General features: G+C 42.7%; 2 protein-coding genes; both read right to left on the bottom strand.

The window, feature by feature from the left end:
* Nucleotides 1-2,597: 2,597 nt before the first annotated feature.
* GSTUM_00007289001 (uncharacterized protein) lies at nucleotides 2,598-3,989 on the bottom strand. XM_052355784.1 has 2 exons: nucleotides 3,929-3,989; nucleotides 2,598-3,785 (listed from the first exon to the last, which is right to left on the bottom strand). Exon 2 carries the CDS (start codon nucleotides 3,412-3,414, stop codon nucleotides 3,001-3,003), a length of 414 nt encoding a protein of 137 aa, XP_052211751.1. The 5' UTR covers nucleotides 3,415-3,785; nucleotides 3,929-3,989; the 3' UTR covers nucleotides 2,598-3,000.
* A 3,477-nt stretch (nucleotides 3,990-7,466) lies between these two features.
* On the bottom strand, nucleotides 7,467-8,000 carry GSTUM_00007288001 (uncharacterized protein; the record flags this gene model as incomplete). The annotated part of the gene is made up of 1 exon (XM_002839307.1): nucleotides 7,467-8,000. One exon carries the CDS (start codon nucleotides 7,998-8,000, stop codon nucleotides 7,467-7,469), a length of 534 nt encoding a protein of 177 aa, XP_002839353.1.
* Between the last annotated feature and the right edge of the window lie 15,907 nt (nucleotides 8,001-23,907).

Genomic DNA, 23,907 nt, shown 5'->3' with positions numbered 1-23,907 from the left:
CATACTCCCGCCTTCGCTCAGCCTATTACACCAAGTTAGACCATACCATATCAACAACTTCCCTGTTCAGGCCTTCAATTGGGCTTTCCCTTCACACCAAACCCCCAGATAGTGAAATGCAGTAGCTTAGACCCTTATCTCAGGGTATGCATATATCATACGAAACCTAGCCGTAATAAGGCAAAATCAGAGATCTCCATAAACGCTGCAGCTACCCATAGTTCCAGAATCATCGAAACCCACTCATGCATCCATAGATCCAATCGAAGCCCCCCCCCCCTCACCCTCCTCACCCCGCAAAACTCCCACCATCACCTGAGCCCGAGTGACACCCCATGCCAACACCTACAGCCACGCTAACACACAACCTAGCACTCGCAATCCACACTGCCGAAATTAACCAGCATACGCCAACACCGATCCCCAAAACCTCTAATAAGTCAATTCGTAATTCCCTCTCCTACCGCCCCCTCCCCAGCATGCATACTGTACGTGCATGCATACACACACCTGCAAAACCCCAACCCACTATTCCAAGCCGACAATCACGTGGGCAATATCATACTGTACAAATACTGCACCCCGGACCCCTTTCCCCATGCCACCCACAGACACCGAATCCAGCGATAGTATCATACTAGAGTACTTGAGTGATTTTCGGTGATTGCGCGACAGCGTGCTGGTTGAGTGACTTGCGTTTCAGGGGTGCATTTGTCTTAAATTTTCTAATTTTTTTTTTCCCTCCGAAATTTCTCCCAATTGTTGCCAGACGACTGGTGGGAGAACGGCGGTTCGAGGCCCCCGCGGGGTACTATTACTTGATATATGCACCGGTGGTCAATTTTGAAAGAAGGAGGAGGAAGGAAAAAGTCCGGGGCAAGCGAATCCGTGGTGGGCCAATACTGGTGCTTTTCAGGTTCGGCCAACGTCAAGATGCTGACATGACTCGGGGTGCTACAGCGGAGGCAGGGGTTTTACCGTAAGCGGGGTAATAGAAGCACTACTCTAGGTGGAGGATTACCAGATAAAACGTTCCCCAAAGAAAAGAAAAATGGAAAAGAAAGGAATAAGACAAAACCAAACCTCAAGTAAACCAAATCGCCCATCACCCCCAGGGAGCGCTTCCGGAAACACCCAGAACCGTCTCGTAGAACACAAGAGGGAAAGGAACATCCCACCCTCCTTCATCCACCAATCCCCCGAGCATATGTACCTTATGGTGCACCCCCCGAAACGCAAAATGACCATAAGTCCACCCAGTGACATCTCTCCAAAACCCTTCCCGTTGCCATACCGGTACCAGTACCTCCACTCGCAAGTTTATCCAGTCAGAAAAAATACCTCCAAACGACACTTTCCCATCCATCGCAGGAATCTACCCCGAGATGCATGCAACAATCTTCGAGTGCTAGTATAATAGCCAGGTACGGTTTGCATGCATACCTTACCACAAAACCAAACCCTCCACCACCACCACCGCCCATCCCAATCTGGGCTCCCCCACCGGCTCGCCGGAACTTTCCTCGCTAGGGGCGGAGGGAGGAGCATTGAAAGAGTCAAACATGCAGATATGACCTTCTATTACTCCATAAATCTTCGTCCGTCCCAAATATACCCGGATACCAAGGTTTGTCCGTGAGCATTCACGATGAAGGGTCGTTTCCAATATGCAGTCATGCCTATTGACTGTAAAGAGAAGGGATCTCGTGAGCGCTTTGCGATACTTTATTTGGGGGATACCACGGTAGTTTGAACTATACGACGTCCACGGATCATCTCCCCTACCCGAGTACCCTACTCGTACAGTACTGCACTGTACCGCACATACACAGCACACACACAGCAAAACAATGACAAAAAAAAAAAACATCCTCGAAAAAAAAAAATAGCTCCCACCGATGGACACTTTTTTTTCTTTCTGCCCCTCCGCCCCTCTGCCGTAGTAAGAACTAATTCCCGATCCGCACCCAGTAAAACAATCGCATCTAACATCCACCCACAGCATTCAACCGACCATGTTGCGACGACACGCTGGTTCGCGTGTTCGCAACCCACTGGTCGAACGGAAAATCAACCTCTCACGGTGGCCCTTTCAAGATGTTCCCACACACACCACTAATTCCGCTCCCGCTGAATAAAGGGATCGTCGGGGTTCTGTTCCCTCGTCGCGTCGCTTGCGAAGAATTTGTTTCCCCCCCCCGTTTGATGCCTCGACAACGCTGGTTCGGTAGCGAGTGAGAGGTTGTGAGAATCCTCATGTAGTTGGGGCGGGAATGCGCGGACGGTTTCATTAGCTAAGTAACCCGGACTGCTAGTGTCCGGGAAGTTGTGGTTGGGGGAGGGAGTCGGTTTGAACCTCGAACTGTGCATTATTTGTTTTTTATTTAATTTTGTTTTACCCTTTTCTACGAGGGTGTTCGGAAATATGTTTCTTTCTTTTCCGCAGGATGAAGGTTTATTTTGAGATTGTGGGAGATAAATATAGTGTTGGGGTGGGGTGTAGGGCAGTGGTACGAGTTATGGCTGAGTATTTACGACTTCCGCCCTTTCCCGGGGGAAGAACTTGCACGCGTATGATAAAAGAAGAATTTAAGGTGTTTTCTTCTAGGTCTTGAAATTTATGGAAAAACCGCAAAAGTATCATACAGGAGGGCGAAAGAACTCAAGGTCATTAGAAAGCCACCGAGCCCAAGAAAAAATTCTCTATAAAAAAAGTGAAATAAGGCGAGGCAAAAACAGGAATCTGATAAAAGAAAACCCAAAAACCCGAAACACTGAAGCCATAGCCCTAGGATACAGTGAAGAAATCGTAACCCGTCAAAAATACAAAAAAGATTACAATCCAATAACCCGTCAAAAAAACCCCCCAAATTATAGCCAAAAAAAAAAACAAAAAAAACAAAATGAGATTGAAACCCCCCCAGCCTCGTTCATCCTTGTGGCCCCAGTCCTGATGCCCGAGCTAAGCCAATACCTCCACTGCTCTAGGAAGTCTTAGCCTCACTCGCAGCATCGCTCCCCGAATCTTTCGCCCCCGTAGGAACTTTCGGTCTCACTCGCAGTATCGCTCCCTGAACATCCTTCACCCTCGACGCCTGGTCTTTGGAGAGACTCCCGACGCCTCATACCCATATGGATGTAGCTTGATCTCTCAGAAGTCACCACCGCCCCGGACCATCTCTCTGGCGGCGAGCACTTGGAGACTAAAGTTTTCTCTTCAGTTCTGCCTTTTAACGTGATTATGAACTTGGCAGGTTCAGGTGTTGTATCCGACACCGGCGGAGAACAAGATTGAATTATCGAGGGTCGGCGATCCTGTTTTGAGTGTGCGCAGACGGCAGAAGCCAGATTGGCGGTGTTGGTGCCGGGCGAGATATAAGTGGGGGGGGTGGGGTAACGGGTCATGCAAGGCATTTGTGTAGATATTTGAGATATTGGTTCGGAAGTGCGTAAGGTAATGGGAGATTATAGTGCAATGAGCTCGTCAGGTAGGAAAGGCTTTTGTAGCGTAGTCACCGACCGGTTCTAAGGCAAGTCGATTGTTCGATTTGCGATACTAAACGGTTTGATGTTTTGTTTGGTGCTTTGGTGTTGCTGTGGCAATAGCGAGTGAAGCGTGCGATGAAGTTGCTGATGAGAATTCTAGTTGATGCGGAGGTCCAAGCACTTTTATAAAGAAGGCAAAAGAAGTCGCCAATGTTGACGGAAAAACAATTAAAGTTGATGAAGCAGGCTGAGCTAAGAAACCGGGGAGCGAGTGAAAAAAAGAAAATATATGGCACAGCCTGCACAAATCACCACGACGTCAGTAAGGCATACTCTTTCGGTAAGAGAGGGTTAGATTCGCCAACTACGGTACTATCAAATGACATTGTACTAGTACTATACATAGCATGATACTAACAAGGCCAGGAATGGGAAGACTCACCAGTAGAAAAGAAGATCAAAGGAGAGGAAGAAAAGGAAAAAAACCACGTATGAGAAGAATCTGAATCTTTACGAATAGGAGTTTTTGGGAAAAGGCGGCACTATCGCCTTTTAAAGTGTCTACACCGCCATCAGTAGGAGAATAGGGAGAGGGTTTTGGGTACTCCTTCCAAGGAGTGCGAACTTGATTGGCTAGTCCTCAACCTGCGACGTTCGCGCTGTAAATCGTGTCAGATAGCTACTGCTCGCCACAGCCAAACCCTGTCATACCCCGCAAAAGAGCTTTGTCGGGTGAGGCGCAGACCGTAGGCTTGTAGTATCTACTGCCCCTCGGTAGGTACAAGCAATTTTTTCCAATCTTAGTTGGTGTTACAGGAGACGCTCTTCAGAAGGGGGCTTGCTTCCTGGCGACCAGTGAAGGGATGCAGCGTATTCTGGATTCACCATTCTGCGCATGCCCACGACATCTCGCAGCGCAGAGTAGAGCCTCACGACTGCGCCTCAACAGCGTGCACCGTCTCTACCCACGCCTTCTCGGGCCGGCCTCATGCCGCAGTCTCGACCCCTGAGCTGTGCGGTACTGTGCTCGAGTACCGTCCCTGATCATGATTTTGGTACCTGAATCAGAGCACAGACCACTTGCAAAACGTCAGCGGTTGGAAAAATGCGATTTATGGCTTCCCCCTTGTGGCTCCTCTTCACGGCCCCCCAATCCACTCCTTTCAGAAGATCATGCTCGAGCCCTGGCGTGGGAATCTGTTGTCCCAACCGGTAATTCGGTCAGCGATAACAGGAACCACACGATCGGGAGATTGAAGGACTCTTCCAAAACATCGCTTGGCTTATTTCCGAATACCGTGTCCGTTGGAAAAAAGGCTGCAGATTATGAATAACGGGGTAGGTTGTCAGAGCCTTTGCATGCGTCTAGAGAGTTTGCACAATTCTCGTTGGCCCAGCCAACCTAGCCTTGTAAAGGACTCGAGCTATGATACAGCACGGGTAGTCTACGTAGAGTACTCGTTGTGCGGTACGAGTACTAGTACAGTACTCGTACTGTACTCAGCCTTGGGAAATTCTGGATTCGCCATTCCAAAAGTCGACCTCGTCTCAAAATGGTGGAGAACAGCTCGCGAAACCCAAACACGTAATGCCCTGAGGGCTCAACCCAAGAGCTAGGAACGGTATGATATGATATGAGAATAATATTCTCTCAAAGGGGGTGCGAAACGGTTCCCCCTTGCGGGGATTTTTCAACTTGCTGGGACATGAAACACGATGCGCACGCACCAGGCACTGCGTTAGATGCATTATCGCTTTATTGGTGTAATCCTATCCTCATCTTTCTATTAAGACGACACCCCCTCCCATCTTACCGGTATCCAATCTTATCTCAAAACCTTGGCTTGTCAGATTCTTATTCTAGCCCAGGACTGCGACACTAGCCACTTGCTTTTGGCCCATAATGAAGGGGCCAAGTACTTTACGAGTACTCGTACTATACGGTACTCGAGTACGGGCGCTCTATGAGCCCCTGCAAGAAACTCGAATATGGCATCGCTTAGGCAATGGGAGGGGGGTGCTGTAAGGGAGGTTTGATTTACCAGTACCGGTACTCGAGTAAGTTGGGTCGTTAAACAAGGGGAAGGTTTATAGCCGCCCATTCTGGATCACAACAGACTGGCGACCTGGAAACTATCATAAATTAACACCTCGGACGGGTGCGGTCCCCGCGGGTATGTGTTACAGGAGGAGGCAGCGTGACATCTGAAAAGCTTTGCCGTTCACGAATACGAGTTAGTGTAGCTCAGCCAAACATTGCTCTCAAAACGCTAAAATTGCGAGAAAGACCCCTTCGCGTGATCAAAGCAAGGAATAGGATAAAGAAGGAAATAAAGCTTACACACCAAATCCAAAATTTCCGAAGGTGGAATCGCAGTTACCAGTGGTCCACTTAGCGCGTGGCAAGGGCGGTAAAAATTTAGAACATTGAAGAGCGATACCAGCGTTTGCCGGATAGTACTGTACTGTACTCAAGTACCGGTACGGCGGCAACGATATCGTGATCCGGAGCATGAATGGAGGGGAGCATTAATGCTATTGAACCCGGTCGGTAATTGCAGACAGGGTATTCCCCGCTCTTAGTTGGAACCTCTATTGTCCCACAACCTTCTTCACTCGTGTCGTGCTCTAATAATGCCGTGTGTTTGAGCACCGTAGGATACCGCTGCAAGGTATAGTACTCGAGTACGCCGCGGCACCGGAAAAAGGAATCCCCAGCAGCAAAATTGGATGCCGGGTAATTGTGTACTTTGCCATCCTGCCATAGTTTATGTCAAGTTGAGATGACTACGCTCATAGTCATTGGGGTCCACTCCTCGGGCAAATGTTTGTCAGATGAGGATAAAGCGATATTAGAAAAAAGAAGAAAAAGAAGGAGGAAAAATGAAGATACAAAGGAAGGGGTTCACCAAAACTAACATTATTTTCAAAATACCAAGACCCCATACAGAACCCTCCCATGGCTCAGTGTCTCTTGCACTACATCATCCCTTACTGCCCCTTTGCCAAACCTTATGGGTGCTGCTATTCCTGGATTGCTGGGTACTCGAGTAGTGAGACCACTCGGGCATTTCTCCCAAGGTGGGGTCATGAACTCAGGGTAATGCCCTTTTTTGCCATAATGCCCTTCCCCTATGATACGTAAACTAGAAAAGGACCCTTCTCCCTTTGGCATTGGGTAGTCGAACGCCGCCCTTGTGGGTGGAAAATAGCTGGCAACTCTACACGACAACAAATCTGGAATTTAGTTCAACGCCCACATCGCCAATATGGTCATCCGGCAGACGATAGCCGCCTGGCTACTATTTTATCCTATAGGAACAGGGGTAAAAATGCCCGATAGATTGCGTTTTGTTTATGTCAACAGGAGTGCACTAAATCAACCTCCGGTCCCGGATATCAGGAGACAGTGGGGCCAAAGACCAATGAGGAGAATTTCATAGCAATGAGGAACCTTGTACGGAGGAGGGCGCTACTGAAAGCCAAGTTGGGTTCATGATGCTCTTATCCCCAATGCTTGGGGTTGGTTATGTATTTGGAAATCCAAATCGAGTTTCCATTTCCTCCTCTGGACTCCGCGTGTGAACCCTCTCATCCACTGATTCACCTCCCTTGGGATCTATAAAGTGTTTTTCCGTGCTAGTCCGACTAACGGAGTCTCGTAAGTAAGTTTACTGTGAGTTACAGTACCGTATCGCACAGTCTTGTATTGTGTCGTGCTCTATTCAAACTTGGTTCGGACCTTAAGGTTAAGGATACTAGAGCGACGTGCCATGACCCTAGAAATAATTAATCCCCTGAATGGCTTTACTTACGTTGCCCCAGTGAAAGGCATGGTTAGCTTACCCTGCCAAAGTACAAGTACATTCAGACATATTCCATCTCCTCTTCCATGCCGAACATTTTTCTGCAACCATCGAGGGTTTCTTTGTCTCCACCGGTAACGTCCTTCACGTACTTCTCCAACGTGTAAAGATTGTCTACCCTATTAGCCTAAACCTACGTCTGCGGGGGTGAGACTTACCAATAGTCAGATTAACCCTGGCCTTTATTTCGTCAATCTCTCTCTTCAACCTACTCACATTCCCTTCTTCATACCCCATGAGCTCAGCTGCTATACCCGCCCTTACCACCTTTAATTCCTGGACCCTCCCCACCAATTCCTCCTTTTCACCCCCCTCATCGGCACCTATTTCACCAATTGCCCTTTTCAGTTCTGAAATCGCCAAACAAAGCTTCTCTTTCTCTTCGAGACAATTCTTTAGAACTCGCCGTTTCGTGTTGGTTTCCTCGGAACGGAAAGCCCAATACCAATTCCCGCTACCGATTTTCTCTACCCTAAGGAGCCCTTCGTCAACGAGTGCTGTTAGGTAATCTTTTACCAACATCCCTGAGACGCCAGTTGCTGCGGGAATGATCTTTTCGAGGTCTTTTAGAGTGTGTGCCGTATTTAGGGAGTGTATATGAGCAAGAACTTGCGAGAGTTTCGCAGGGGAGAGAGATTTAGGTGGCATGACTGTTCAAGCTGTTGGATAGGGTATTGGTCGGGGATGGAGATTATGGGATTGGGAGGTGTTTGACAGTGGAAATGGACAGGGGTTACGTAGCATCAAAGCTATCACCGATCAACGCGGTTTATAAAGTACGTAGGGAAACCGTAGCAGAGAGGAATGAGTTCTGGAGGCTTTAGCGCCTGGGCGAAGGGGAAGAAAAAATATACAATAATTATAGTACATTCATAATCTTCAGGGGGGATTGAAAGCCTAAATCACAAAATATCACTCTAAAGGAGAAATTCTTTCCTAAAAGCCCTTTAAGGGGCAGCAAAGATGGGTGGAGCAAGAAGGGAACGGCCCCAGAGAAGGCAACTAAAGCGAGGCGTTTGAGAGCTAGAGATTAAGAGAGGAAGCGATGCTGAAATATAGCCGAATGACATTGATGACCAATCAGGTCCATCTGGATAATTCACAACGTCCACCCTCTGACCACGCTCACCCCCAAACTGGTTTTCAGCCAAAGATTCAACGTAATTACCACGCTTGTATCCCGTAAAAAAGTTGGATTTATTAATGGGTAGGCGTATTCTTCAAGGAAGGGAGAGAGGACCGGTCCCCTTAGCAGGTTGCCAGTGCGGAACAGGTCCGCTGGAGCAGATCTTGGGGTTATACAGCGAAAAAGAAAGGAGGAGAAAAAGCATCGCAAGTAGCAGAATCTATATATGATACATAATTCCACTAAGGTCACATGATGACCAAACTTTTTACATGTTGACCCTCTCTTAAAAGGCCAAAGGGTAAAACTTCAGGCATACTAATTTGATGTTCTAATATTTCAAGCATAAAATAAAGAGCTACTGTAGGCATCCTATATTAAGCCAAAATTGAAGCAACATTGTTACCATGGTGGATAGCCCTTCCCTATTTCAATTGTGATCAACAATTCCTCTTCTTTTCAAGTTATATATCTATTTTTTACCCATTCTTGAATTTCATGCATAAACAAATCCAAATATAGGTTTAAATCTAAAACTAAATTCTGTTTTCTGTACCATATTCATTAGCCTTTTTTTATTATTATGGATTTGTTTTCGATTTTAATGTTTTAATATGATAACTTTTCTACTATGTTTTTACTTGAGATAAAAAAATTCAAAATCAAAGTAAAATTCATAGTTGTATATAATAAATAGATCTATTTTCTATGCTGTATTTAAAAACATAATCTTTATAATGTACTAATAAAAGGGCAGTCATTATCCTTTCTTCAAAACAGAAGCCTGTAAATTCTGAGGTAAATCCTAAAGCTATTAAAAATATAAGCTAAATATTTCACTTTATTGTATTATAAAAAGCTCACACTACCTCAATCCAATAGTGTAGTGAAGGACTATTTGGAGTGCTAGCTAGTCAATAATATCATTAAATACTTAGGCTCTATTCGGCATGTACTAATAAAAAATATATTATAATAAAAGTTGAAAATAGCATATATGCTAATAAAAATATTCAGAGGAAAAATTAAATATATGAGTTTAGCAAACATGCTACAGGTGTATGAAAGAAGAAAAAAAAAACACAGTCACATAACTGAGCTTAGAGTAAGTACCCAAAATAAACTACATAGTATATAAAGGTTTTACCTTCATTTTATTATCTTTCTACAATACTGCAAAACCTTAACATTATCCAATACATGAAGTAAAAAGCCATTAACAATTTTCAACTGCCTAATAGTTTCTGAGGTGGTAGAGTCTAAGTTAGAGCTGACTTCATTATTGGAATCATAGTTGGTATTTTCAAATTGATGAGTATTTGCTGAGAATAATTGTTGTTCATTCATCTTAAGAAAATAAGAAATAATTGGATAGAGATAGAGGTTTACAATTGATTGTGTATATTACTAGAAGAAATTCTTTATTTCAGAGTTCAGAGGTTTATACTTTTTCTGAGGGTTATTTCATAATTCTGCACCTAGCCCTACTATAAAAATATATAGTAAAAATTTATAATTACAATAAAAATATATTGCCATTTGGTAATACATGCTAAATACACACCTATATAAAAACTTTAATATGCCAAAAAATATGCCATAAAAGCTATATGCCAAATGTAGTCTTAACCATATACTTTTACTATTCTAATAGTATCTATTTATTTTTAGTATAATAAGAGGTAGAAAGTGTAGTAGGGTAAATTCTATTTTCTTACATACCTGGCTTGGCATTTTTGAGGGAGGCCTATATAAAGGGGTCCATCACTCTCTCTTCTTTTCTTCTTTCCTCATCAACTTCTTTCACTCCTATAATACAATACAATTTTATATACAGCTCTACAGAAATTACTTCATCATTAACACTACATAATACTACAACAAACATTTTATACAACAAAGTACCAGTGGGAAGAAAATATAGACAGGTAGGGGGGGGTATTAACTAACAGGTGTGATGGAATTATAGGTAGGCTGGTAGGAAGGAATTTACTAATACGAACAGGAATAAATATTATAACAGGTGGTATGTATATACAGGTGGACTGGTGGGTGAGTATATACTAATATGAGAGATGGAAATATAGGTAGGTTGGTGGAAGAGTATTTACTAATACAAACAGGAATAAAAATTATAATAGGTGGGTTGGATATATAGGTGGGTTGGATATATAGGTGGGTTGGATATATAGGTGGGTTAGTGGGAGGGCATATACTAATATAAACAGAAATAAAGTTATAGGTACAGGTGGGATGTTAGGCGGAGACAATCCAATAGACTGCGGAGTTGTCTAGGTAAACAAAGATTCATTTCTGTAGACAGAGATTGTCTAAGAAAGCGTGGATTACACTCGATTTGTTTATGATTACTAAGAGCAAAGTAAAGTAAGTAAAGTAGAATAGAATCATGAAAACAATATTATATTGTTAAGATCTCTTCTCCATTGCTTGATGATGTCTAAAAGCTTGGGAGGCATTTCAATATTTATATTTCACATCTGAGTATTCATGGACTACATCTATCTATTATACAACTATGTACCGCTTTGATTATAACTCGCAACATCAGGTATTCTTCAAAGTGCAAACACCTGGAAGTCCTGAAAATCACCACACCCTCTTCCATAATTGCAATATAGCTAACTGGGAATCATACTATTCCCAATAGTAATTATCCGATTGTCAGAATCTTTAGACTTATGGACTAGTTTTCAAGTTGAACTGAGGTGGCCCCAATTGTCTCTGTCATTGATGAAATGATCAGTTTCATCTGCAGGTTGTATCTGCAAAGGTAGTCATAATCGCAACCTTTCTAGGTTGTCTGATTTCAAACTTTCATAACTCTCTACCCAACTAACAGATATCTTTTGGAAAACTTTCTACTAATTCACAGGAAGCTATTCCACTGGATTGATAGATAATCCCTCGATTAGCAATCCTTGGTTGCTCTGGGTAACAGGATTTCATTCACCATTCTAGTATTAGGAATCTATTAGGAATACTAGGATCTAACACCTAGGAATTACACTAAGTAGGGTAACCCCACTCAGAATTAGAATCTCTGGTATCAAACACCCCTCTCCGGCCTACTTACAGGGCCCGTATATCATCATACATATCGATCTCAGTTGCGTCCTGTAACGTGTTCGCAAGGTGCTAATCACGTTATCGGTAAAGATACGATAGTTGGCAGGTGGCCTGCTCTTCCAGAGAGGAGGCGAGAGCTGAGAACTAAAGGAGGCTTCGAGGGTGTACTGAGGAACAAAGAAGTAACCATTCAACCAAGTATATTGAAATACTGTCTGTCGAAGTCTGCCTTTTCTATCATAGAAACAGGCGGTCTTTAAATACACAAATCTGTTCATGTCTGGCATGAACGAAACTAATCAAAGGTATCAATCGATACACTTTGGTAAAAACTCTTTAAGTATCAAAGCGATACTTAAAACAAAACATAAAATAAAACCAAGTATCAAACAATACTTTAAAACAAACCAAGTATCAAAGCGATACTTAAAACAAAACATAAAACAAACTAAGTATCAAAGCGATACTTAAAATAAACCAAGTATCAAAGCGATACTTAAAACAAAACATAAAACAAAACCAAGTATCAAATGATACTTAAAACAAACCAAGTATCAAAACGATACTTAAAACAAACCAAGTATCAAAGCGATACTTAAAACAAAACATAAAACAAAACCAATAACCAAGTACCCGTACCGGTTACATGTCCTGTGACTATAATACGACAGAATTGAAGGTGTCAGAATAGCACCATATACGTCACTGCCATCCGTCCAACCAGATCCTGTTCGCAGGGTATATATGAGAGGGAACCTTCAGGCAGTCTAGGAAGCAGGAAGAGATGAGGAAGAATAGTAGGAATGGGACTATCTAGATTGGAATAAGCTAAAACTCGTAAAAACATTCTCAGATAAAAAGCCTGTGGACAAGAATCAACTAAAGGTAAAAAGGGAGAAACTATTTATAAAGGGAGGCGGTCCCTCCAAAAAGAGGAAGCAGACACTGGAACCTGAGAAACTGGCAAAGAGATCTATTGGGAGTACCAAGTTGACACATACAAATTTCAAAAATGCCCATGAAGGAATCATCCAGTTAACAATTGATGAAAGAAAGCTGAAAGAGTATTGCACTCATTGTGGAAAGAATATCTATGAGTATAAAACCTGCTAGGGAGAAATTCAAGTATCTAGAATAAGGGTAGACGACTGCCCATTCAAGATACCAGAGCCCAGAATGGAGACTATAGTCTACCATCTCAGAAAGATCTCTACCACCCAAGTTCTAAGAGGCAACAAGCTCTAAAAACTAGGCGAAGATGAAGAAATGACTTAGGTCATTTTATTAGTACTGACAACGACAGTGTTTGAGTAGTCTAGAAGAGACATACTCTCTAGGAGTCAAAATCAACAGCAAAAGAGGACGTCAAAGCGAAGGAATCAACTTTGCAATTCTGACCTGAGTGGGAGTACACGCATCCTTCTTGCTACAAGGTCAAGGAGATTTATGAAGAGCAATGTAAGCATTGGCGGCGCCTCTATGCTTCCCAAGGGAGTATTGTAAGTTTATCTCTAATAACTTGGCGCATGTCCATTGGGGTAGTCAGGCATGTGACCAGGAAACCGAAAGGTCTCTGATAAGAACTAAAACCTAAACAGGAAACAGACAGTACCAATGGTACTGGAAGGAGTGATAGTAGGACTAATATAAAAAATCTAGAGGAAAAGCAAAGTACATCTTTGATCTATATGAGAAATAGGTACAAGAACTCTAAACCTTACCTTTAATTACTACTTTTGTCATGAATGTGGCTTGGCATGGAAAAGGTTTTCACATGACTCATGATTATGAGTCATAGGTATGTTATTGTTTCACGCATATGACTCATTTGGGTCATATGACTTATTATATTATCATTTGTTATGTTTCGCATATGACTCGATTATGAGTCATGAGACGTGTGCCTAATGAGTATGCCTTACGAGTGTGCCGTATGGGTATGCCTTGTATATATGATTTATGTTTTGTACATGACCTTGTTATGAGGTCATGGGTTTCACACATATGACTCAGTTGAGTCATATAACTTGTTTATTACATTATGATTGGTTTATGAGTTTTTGCACATGACCTTGCTATGAGGTTATTGGTTTTAAGCGTGTGACCACTTTGGTCACATGACTAGTTTGTTATGATTTGGTTTTGCACATGTGACCACTTTGGGTCACATGACTACAGGCGGGAAGAATACTATATAAGGAGGCCGGTGCGGCCAAGGAAGATAAGTTCTTCACACTTTGTTCTAAGTACGTTTCCTACTTATTACTTTAACAAATATAAAACACCTTTACGATCTTTATCTTTATTGCAACGTTATTGTTACGCCAAGGAAAGCTCTTCATGAAGAAGAGTTAGAGAAAGCTTATAATAGGTGTTCCTGACAGAAGACAAAGGTCTGGTACTATTGATAATGTAGGCAGAGGCCTAGTACTATTGTAAGACTAAGGAAAGAAATAGGAGAAGAGAAGTATCGTTTCCTGTCACCAAGAACTAATTATCCAAGGAGGGATCATTACAACTTTTTAGGTGCTGCGCTGGTACCGAACAGAGTACAATAAAGTAAGGACACTGTTTACAGTTAAGCGTGAGTGGAGAATAAGCCTAGAAAGGTTATCAAAGAGACAGACAATCTGCCCTACGCATGCGTCTTTTGTTTCCATAATATCTAGACAATGGCAGAGACTCCTGTCACGAACGTGGCTTAGCGAGGAAAGGGTTTTCACGTGATGCATAGTTATGAGTCACAGGTATGTTATTGTTTCACACATATGACTCATTTGGGTCATATGATTTGTTATGTGTGGGATTTGTGATGCTTTCGCACATGGCTCAAATATGAGTCATGGGACGTACATAGAACGAGTATGCCTTGTGAGTGTACCTTGTGAGTATGCCTTGCAGGTAAGCCTCATGCATATGATTTATGTTTCGCACATATGACTCGGTCGAGTCATATGATTGGTTTATTGCGTTATGATTGGTTTATGAGTGTTTTGCATATGACCTCGCTATGAGGTCATGGGTTTTGAACATGTGACCATGTTGGTTATATGATTAGTTTGTTATGATTTTGTTTCGCACATGTGACCACTTTAGGTCACATGACTATGGGCGGAAGAACACTATATAAGGAGGCTGATGCGGCCGAGGAGGATAGGTTCTTCACGCTTTGTTCTAAGTACTTTTCCTACTTATTACTTTAACAAATATAAAACACCTTTACGATCTTTATCTTTACTGCGACGCTATTGTTATGCCAAGGAAGGTTCTCTATGAAGACGAGTTAGAGAAAGCTTACGATAGGCGTTCCTGATAGAAGACAAAGGTCTTGTACTATCAGTAACGTAGGCAGAAGCCTAGAGCTATCGTACGACAAAGGAAGAAAGAGACAGAAACGAGAAGTATCGTTCCCTGTTGCCAAGAACTAACTATCCGGAGAGGGATCGTTACATTACAAAGCGTCACCTAGTGTGATGCCAAACGATACAAGACGGCATCCTTCAACCCAGACAGGGAAGGAGATATTGACATCGACCATCAAAATCCTAATCTAGGAGGATTTAGTGACGCCCTAGACCACGTCTCAGCAGAACCCTCGAGAGCAGCAAGTCCAGTAATCCCAGAGAAAGGATCACCAGTTGATAGCTCTCCTGCTGGAACTCCACGGCCCGAGAGAATGTCGGGATCCGCAGTACCTGGGCCACCGGCCCCAGCCGTTCCGGCACCAGGAACTAGTATACTTGAGATGACTGAAAATCAGTTTCAGACATTTCTCGCAGCAACAAGAAACACAGGACAAGGCAACATCCAACAACCAAAAGCAAAGGAGCCCGACACATATGAAGGAGCTGAAGATAAGCTACGAATATTGTTAGCGCAATGCGAGGGATATTTTGCCGTTAAGGGATACGGAGATCACTATGATGAAATTAAGATTCCATATGTGGAATCTCTACTCAGAGGACTCGCGGAACAATGGATCATGCCCTTCCAAGATAGAAGGAAGCAGAGAGAATGGGTCATATACGAGGAGTTTAAGGCAACACTCTTCGAGCAATTCGGAGATCCAAATGCCAAAGAAACCACAAGATGAAAGCTGGAAAAACTCCAACAAGGAAAACAAACATTCTCGGCATACTGGAACGAATGCAGGCTATTGGAATACGAGGCTGAATTTGATGATGCTACTCTCTATATCATCCTCCTGAGAAACTGCAGTGAGAGACTCCGGGATGCATGGGGAATCTCAGACTTGCGCTATACTATAGCAGAACGATTTGCAAGATGGGTGATTGATAAGGAAAGCAAACTAAACATGGTTCGAAGCAACTCAGAAAACACTATCACACCTAGGGTGGTCCAATCATCCAGGAATGTGGATGGGACCTTCAAACCACAAGCAGCTCGTGGAGAAAGTCAAGCATTACCACCAGGTGAGCCAATGGAATTAGACAAGTCAAGAGCAGGACCTGCTTTGAACCTGTCTAAGGAAGAATACGCCAGAAGAATGAACAGGAAACTCTACCTGAGATGCGGGAAAGCAGGACATCGGATATGAGAATGCAGAAGCCGACCCGACAGTGGATACCAAGGGACCAGAGCTGCTGGAAATAATCATTTCCAAAGTCAAAAAAGGAGCAACATTCGTGAAATGATTGCAGAAGATTCACCGGCGGAAAACGACGAGGGTCCCCAGTAATCGGTGGTCTGGAAGACCCAAGATGTGGACCTGGAAAACCTATCAAGATAGCGAACTACTACACGGCACTACACATACAAAGAGGAGAGGGAGATGGAGATCATGTGATGATCAAAACAAAGATATACAACAAAGAAAACGAAGAAACAACAATATATGCAATACTCGACTCTGGAGCTACCGAAGACTTCATTGACAAAGAAATCTGCGACAAATACGGCCTCCACACCAAACAAGCAAAGAAAATAAGACAAGTCTACCTAGCGGATGGGAAGCCAAGCGCTATGGGTCCCATAACCCATACGATGACAGTACCTATGGACATTGACAGCCATAGAGAAACGGCAACCTTCCAGGTGGGAAATCTTAAAAACCATGAGATAGTCTTAGGGATGCCATGGTTAAGAAAGCACAATCCGACGATCAATTGGAACGAGAATAAAATGATCTTTACCAGCGAACTATGTGCGACACAATGTCTCAATAGTTCACCGGTAGTTTACTCGACACCGATACGAGAAACGGAAGAAGAAACTTTGCATGCAAAGTTTAACGAGATACGGCAAGATAAGAAAGTCCGGATACGAAGACTGGACCAAGAGGCAAGAGTGCCTACTAAGGGTTCCAAAGGGGCAGCAGGACACGACCTGTATGCCAACGAAGAGATCAAGATACCTGCCAACGGACAAGCAATGATAAAGACAGGAATAGCCATTGGACTACCAGAAGGCACCTATGGACGGATAGCACCCCGCAGTGGTCTAGCAGTCAAACATCGACTTATGACCATGGCAGGGGTGATCGATGTCGACTATACAGGAAAAGTCAAAGTGGTCCTAGCCAACCTGGCTCCAGAGGACTACCAAGTCCAAAAGGGCGATCATATCGCACAGTTGATAATCGAAAAAATCAACAATGAGGATCTACACGAAGTAGATCAACTGGAAGGAACCACGAGAGGAGAAAAGAGATTTGGAAGCACGGACCAAAACCAGCCCGATACAACAACAAAAGTCGAGATCAAGGAGATCACAGCACAAGCATTTGGGAGGCGCTATCGAAGAGGAGATACAACAGGAATTCTCAAATGGACATAAGAAGACGAAAAAGCAGTCCTAGTGAAAATCAATATCAGCACAGAGCTAGCAATCCAGGATAAGAAATACCAAAATCAAAAAGGGATGGAAAGAATTGATTCCAAAAGAATACTATCAATTCATGAACCGATTTCAAGAAGAGGAAGCTACAGGGCTACCACCTTGAAGACCAGGAATCGATCACGAAATTCACCTGGACAAAGACAAAAAAAACAGGAAAAACAAAGGAAATCCCCTACAAAAGGTTATACCCACTAGGAGAAGCAGAGCTCGAAGAACTTAGGAAGTACATCGAGCAAAACCTGAAGCGAGGATGGATCAGGGACTCTTTCGCATCAGGGGGATCGCCAATACTATTCGTCAAGAAAAAAGATGGAAAAATGAGACTCTGTGTAGACTACAGAGTCCTCAATTCGGTTACCAAGAAGGATCGATATCCACTACCCTTGATTGGAGAAGCACTGGATAGACTACGGTCAGCAAAATACTTCACCAAACTTGACATCAAGGATGCATACCACAACATACGCATCAAGGCAGGAGACGAATGGAAGACTACATTCGCCTCAAGATACGGAATGTTCGAATACTTGGTTATGCCCTTCGGGCTAACCAATGCACCGGCTACATTCCAGAGATGGATCAACAAGGTACTCAATAAGTACCTCGACATATGCTGCATCGTATACTTGGACGATGTACTCATATACTCGGAAAACATACGACAACACCAAAAGGACATTAGCAATATCATGGCCGCAATACAAGGATCAGGAATGAAGATTAAACCAACAAAATGCAAATTCCATAAAGAAGAAATGGAATATCTTGGATTCATTATCAATTGCAGTGGGGTCAAGGTCGACCCTGTCAAAACAGCAGCCATATGGGATTGGGCAAAACCAAACAACAAAACAGATGTTCAATGCTTTATGAGATTCTGCAACTTTTATCAAAGGTTCATAGAGGGGTTTAGCAGGCTTGTAAAACCACTCTATAACCTAACGAAAAAAGACAAGAAATGGGAATGGGGAGAAACGGAACAAAAAGCATACGATGCAATACGAACGCATCTAACATCAGCACCCATATTGGTCCATTTCAACACAAACCAACGGACAATGATCGAGACGGATGCCTCAAAATATGTATGCTCAGGCATACTATCGCAACAATGCCACGATGGAAAATGGAGGCCAGTGTCCTATCGATCCAAGACAATGACCCCTGCGGAGTGCAACTACGATGTTGCAAACAAAGAACTATTAGCAATAGTTCAAGCATTAAAAGAATGGAGAAGATACGTTTCGAACAACGACCATCCAGTCCGAATTCTAACCGACCACAAGAACCTGGTGCCGTTCATGACTACGAAAGAATTGAATGACCGCCAGATAAGATGGATGGAACACCTCAGCAAATACAACTTCAAAATCGAATACCGACCAGGCAAAGAAAGTGGAAAGCCAGATGCTCTCACAAGGATTACAAGCGACAAACCACAAACGAAAGAAGATGAAAAAATCAAACAAAAAACACAAACACTATTACCAAAAACCTACTTCGAGGCAATGGAGGTTATCCAATTCACATCAACAGAGGAAAGAGGAATCGAGAACGCAAACGAGAAAGACAAAACAATTCAGACAATAAGAGAAGCTTTGGAGGAAGGAAAAAAAGAGATGACAGGAATTGCTCTGGGTTTATGCCAATGGAAGGACGGAGATATGTGGTACGACGGAAAACAATGGGTCCAGGAAGAAGAGGAGATAAGGACAAACATCATACGACAACACCACGATATCCGAACGGCAGGACCCGGAGGAACGGCTAAAACCACGGAATTCATCACGAGGTCATTCTATTGGCCAGGACTGTGTGAAGATGTCAAACGATATGTTAAAAACTGCGACATACGCCAAAGAAAGAAAACGGCTAAACACGCACCAAATGGATTACTAAAATCAAACCAAATTCCTGAACAACCATGGGAAACAATTTCTATGGATTTCATCACGGACCTACCAACATCGGAAAATTGCGATAGCATCCTGGTCGTCGTGGATCGTCTGACCAAAATGAGCCATTTCATTCCGGTTAGAAAAGATATTAACACGAGGGATTTTATACAAACCTTCTTCAGAGAGGTCTTCCGACTTCATAGCCTACCCAAGAATATCGTCACCGATCGAGAAACACTATTCACATCAGGACTATGGAAAAAGGAAACTGGAGAAATGGGAATACAAAACAGAATGAGCACAGTGTTCCACCCACAAACGGATGGACAAACGGAACGGGTAAATGCGATACTCGAACAATATTTAAGGGCTTACGTCAATTATCAACAAGATAATTGGTACAAGCTGTTATTAATGGCCGAATTCACATACAACAATGGAAAGCAAGAAACGATCGGTACAACACCATTCTTCGCGAATTACGGAGAACATCCACAAAGTCAGACCACATATCATACGATTAATGATGTGATACCGGAGAAAACGGATATGGGAACACTACATGAAACCTTACAATACGAGATAAGTCAAGCACAACACCGGCAAAAAGAACAATACAATAAGCACCGAAGACCGGATCCGAACATACAACCAGGAGATATGGTATGGCTAATATCACGCGATATTCAGACGACACAACCATCAAAGAAATTGGACTACAAGAAAATCGGACGCTTCAGGATATTGGAAAAAGTGGGCAGCCGAGCTTATAAACTCGACCTTCCCCCCTCAATGCGAATACACAATACATTCCACATCTCACTCCTCGAATTACACAACGACAATAAGTTTCCTTCACAAACACTTATTCCTCCTCCTCCGATCAAACTCGACGGAGAACCAGAATATGAGCTCGACAAAATAGTCGATTCCCGCTTCTTCCATGGTCACCTCCAATACCGAGCCAAGTGGACAGGATATTCTCGCAAACACGATAAAACTTAGTACTTCGCACACAACTTCGAAAACGCACAAGATGCCATCTCAACCTTCCACCAGTGATACCCAGGCAATCCCGGCCTAGGTGACAATCACGTTCAACCAAGACAAAGAAAAGGGAAAGACTCCCGCGCCGTTGCAGCAACATGAGGGCTGGGGCGATAGCCCCCGCCAAACTACACCCACCAGCCCTGAATACTCATTCATGGGGCCAACCGATGAAGAACTCAAGGAAAGGGAAAGACAAACACAGCATAACACCATGTCATGGATGGTATGCTATGATGACGGTTGCCAAACACATTTTAGCGACAAAGAAGGCTCAGGATGGTTCCCGAGAAAATGTCGAAAGTGTGGCCCACGCCCAGACCACGTCCTGAAGCATTGGCAACAATGCTTCAGAAAGGGGTGCAGGATGCACAGGGCACAGAAAATATCTGCGGGATTCTACCCGCAGAAGGATGGAAGCAGAAAAGAGTTGGAAGCAGAAGATGCCAGAAAGGCATGGGCCACGAGGACGTGGTCCAAGGAGGGAGGGGCCCAAATCTCCTCGGCAGACATGGAACCGGATGTCAGGAGCCTACACAGGCAGATCCGGGGACTCCGAGAACAACTGGGCCAAGCCGAGGCCACAATTTCGGCAAATGACAAAGCGATCGCGGAGCTTAGACAGCTTAACGATAATCAGCGGCACACGATTGAGATGGCGAATCTGACTCTGGAATCGGTAAGGGTCAGATGGAGGATGGCAGATGAAAAGTTCCACAAGCTGAGAAGGACCATGAGCTCAGTAGGATGGGAACTATTGAAACTGGGAGAAAAAGCCTGATGGGACTCAGGCTTAAGAGGAGGGAAGCTAATATCACGAACGTGGCTTAGCGAGGAAAGGGTTTTTACGTGACGCACAGTTATGAGTCACAGGTATGTTATTGTTTCACACATATGACTCATTTGGGTCATATGATTTGTTATGTGTGGGATTTGTGATGCTTTCACACATGGCTCAAATATGAGTCATGGGATGTACATAGGGCGAGTGTGCCTTGTGAGTGTACCTTGCAAGTATGCCTTGCAGGTAAGCCTTATGCATATCATTTATGTTTCGCACATATGACTTGGTCGAGTCATATGATTGGTTTATTGTGTTATGATTGGTTTATGAGTTTTTTGCACATGACCTCGCTATGAGGTCATGGGTTTTGAACATGTGACCATGTTGGTTACATGATTAGTTTGTTATGATTTTGTTTCGCACATGTGACCACTTTAGGTCACATGACTATGGGCGGAAGAACACTATATAAGGAGGCCGATGCGGCCGAGGAGGATAGGTTCTTCACTCTTTGTTCTAAGTACCTTTCCTACTTATTACTTTAACAAATATAAAACACCTTTACGATCTTTATCTTTACTACGACACTATTGTTACGCTAAGGAAGGTTCTCTACAAAGACAAGTTAGAGAAAGCTTACGATAGGTGTTCCTGATAGAAGACAAAGGTCTTGTACTATCGGTAACGTAGGCAGAAGCCTAGAGCTATCGTATGACAAAGGAAGAAAGAGACAGAAACGAGAAGTATCGTTCCCCGTCGCCAAGAACTAACTATCTGGAGAGGGATCGTTACAACTCCCTAGATTGGTTCCACAGGTAGTAAAGGTGGAGGGTATGGGAACTCCTCGGCAGGAGGTAAAGACTACTAGTAGTAGGCAGCCCAATATACTAAAAGAAAACAAGTTTGTCTGAGGAGACCTAAGTGGTTGAAACTGCGTGGATGCGGTAACAAACATTCTAGTTATTATCAAAACCTCGGATATGTCAAAACTACAGAATGATGACTCGACATCTTACCCAAAGAAACATGCTATTAGCACACAGAAACCTACAAGATATAACTGTCCTGAGGGACATGCTTATATTTACATTATAAACCCAAATTGTCAGAGCTACAAAATATGAGTACTGTTGGATTCATGATCCAATGTGTTCCTAATCAACAAAGAACTCATAAAGAAACTAAAAATTCTGTTTACAGAGAGACCAAATCCAGTTAATATTCAAGGCTTTGATGGAGTATCAGCTCCATCAGGAGGAAATTTTTACACAGGTTCTATTTGGCTTGAAATAGTACAAAAGAAGTACATGTTATAACCGGTACGGGTACTCGGTTATTGGTTTTATTTTATGTTTTATTTTAAGTATCGCTTTGATACTTGGTTTGTTTTAAGTATTGTTTGATACTTGGTTTTGTTTTATGTTTTGTTTTAAGTATCGCTTTGATACTTGGTTTGTTTTAAGTATCGTTTGATACTTGGTTTTGTTATATGTTTTGTTTTAAGTATCGCTTTGATACTTAATTAGTTTTACCAAAGTGTATCGATTGATACCTTTGATTAGTTTCGTTTATGCTAGACCTGGGCAGATTTGTGTATTTAAAGACCACCTGATTCCACGATGGAAAAGACAGACTTCAACAGACAGTATTTCAATATACTTGGTTGAACGGTTACTTCTTTGTTCCTCAGTACACCTTCGAAATCTCATTTAGTTTTCTGCTCTCGCCTCCCCTCTGGTAGAGCAGGCCACCTGTCAACTATTGTATTTTTACCGATAACATGACTAGTACCTTGCTAACACGTTACACATGTCCAAAGTTGCGTGTGAAATCGCAGCAGCAGGAGATTAGAGGATGATAATCCCTTTTAGGTGGTGGCATTCAGAACTCTTCTTATGTAATATGGGAGAACATACAAAGTAGGAATTCAAAGATCTCAAATGAAAACTTTGTGTGGAAGAAGAAGACGAAGGAATCGCAAATATGGTTGAATATGACGAGACAGTTGCTTCAGATGAATATGTGATTCAAATAGGAAGAATTAGAACCATAGAAGATTCTAACCAGATCAAATATGATTCTCTTCCAAAACACTACCTGAAATTCAAAAAGCGATTTCTCCTGCAAATGATGGTAAAATTGTTGCTTAAAAGAACCTTCGATTATGAAATTAAATTAGTTGAAGGAGCAAAACCCTCTTAGGGACCCATTTTGTAACCGGTACGGGTACTCGGTTATTGGTTTTGTTTTATGTTTTGTTTTAAGTATCGTTTGATACTTGGTTTGTTTTAAGTATCGTTTGATACTTGGTTTTGTTTTATGTTTTGATTTAAGTATCATTTGATACTTAGTTTGTTTTAAGTATCGTTTGATACTTGGTTTTGTTTTATGTTTTGTTTTAAGTATCGTTTGATACTTGGTTTGTTTTAAGTATCGTTTGATACTTGGTTTTGTTTTATGTTTTGTTTTAAGTATCGTTTGATACTTGGTTTGTTTTAAAGTATCGTTTGATACTTGGTTTTATTTTATGTTTTGTTTTAAGTATCGCTTTGATACTTAAAGAGTTTTCCCAAAGTGTATCGATTGATACCTTTGATTAGTTTCGTTCATGCTGGACATGAACAGATTTGTGTATTTAAAGACCGCCTGTTTCTACGATAGAAAAGGCAGACTTCGACAGACAGTATTTCAATATACTTGGTTGAACAGTACTACTTCCGCAATTCCTGTTGAAAGCCTCATTTATCCTACCAG

The sequence above is a fragment of the Tuber melanosporum genome (genome assembly GCF_000151645.1).
Source record: "Tuber melanosporum whole genome shotgun sequence assembly, scaffold_34, strain Mel28".
In the NCBI taxonomy this organism is placed as follows: domain Eukaryota; kingdom Fungi; phylum Ascomycota; class Pezizomycetes; order Pezizales; family Tuberaceae; genus Tuber; species Tuber melanosporum.
The sequence above is the reverse complement of the archived record's forward strand: the minus strand, read 5'-3'. Positions and strand labels throughout refer to the sequence as shown.

Bases quoted from the DNA above. Each gene is read 5' to 3' on its own strand.
- GSTUM_00007289001 (XM_052355784.1), bottom strand. From the start codon at position 3,414: ATGCCTTGCATGACCCGTTACCCCACCCCCCCCACTTATATCTCGCCC.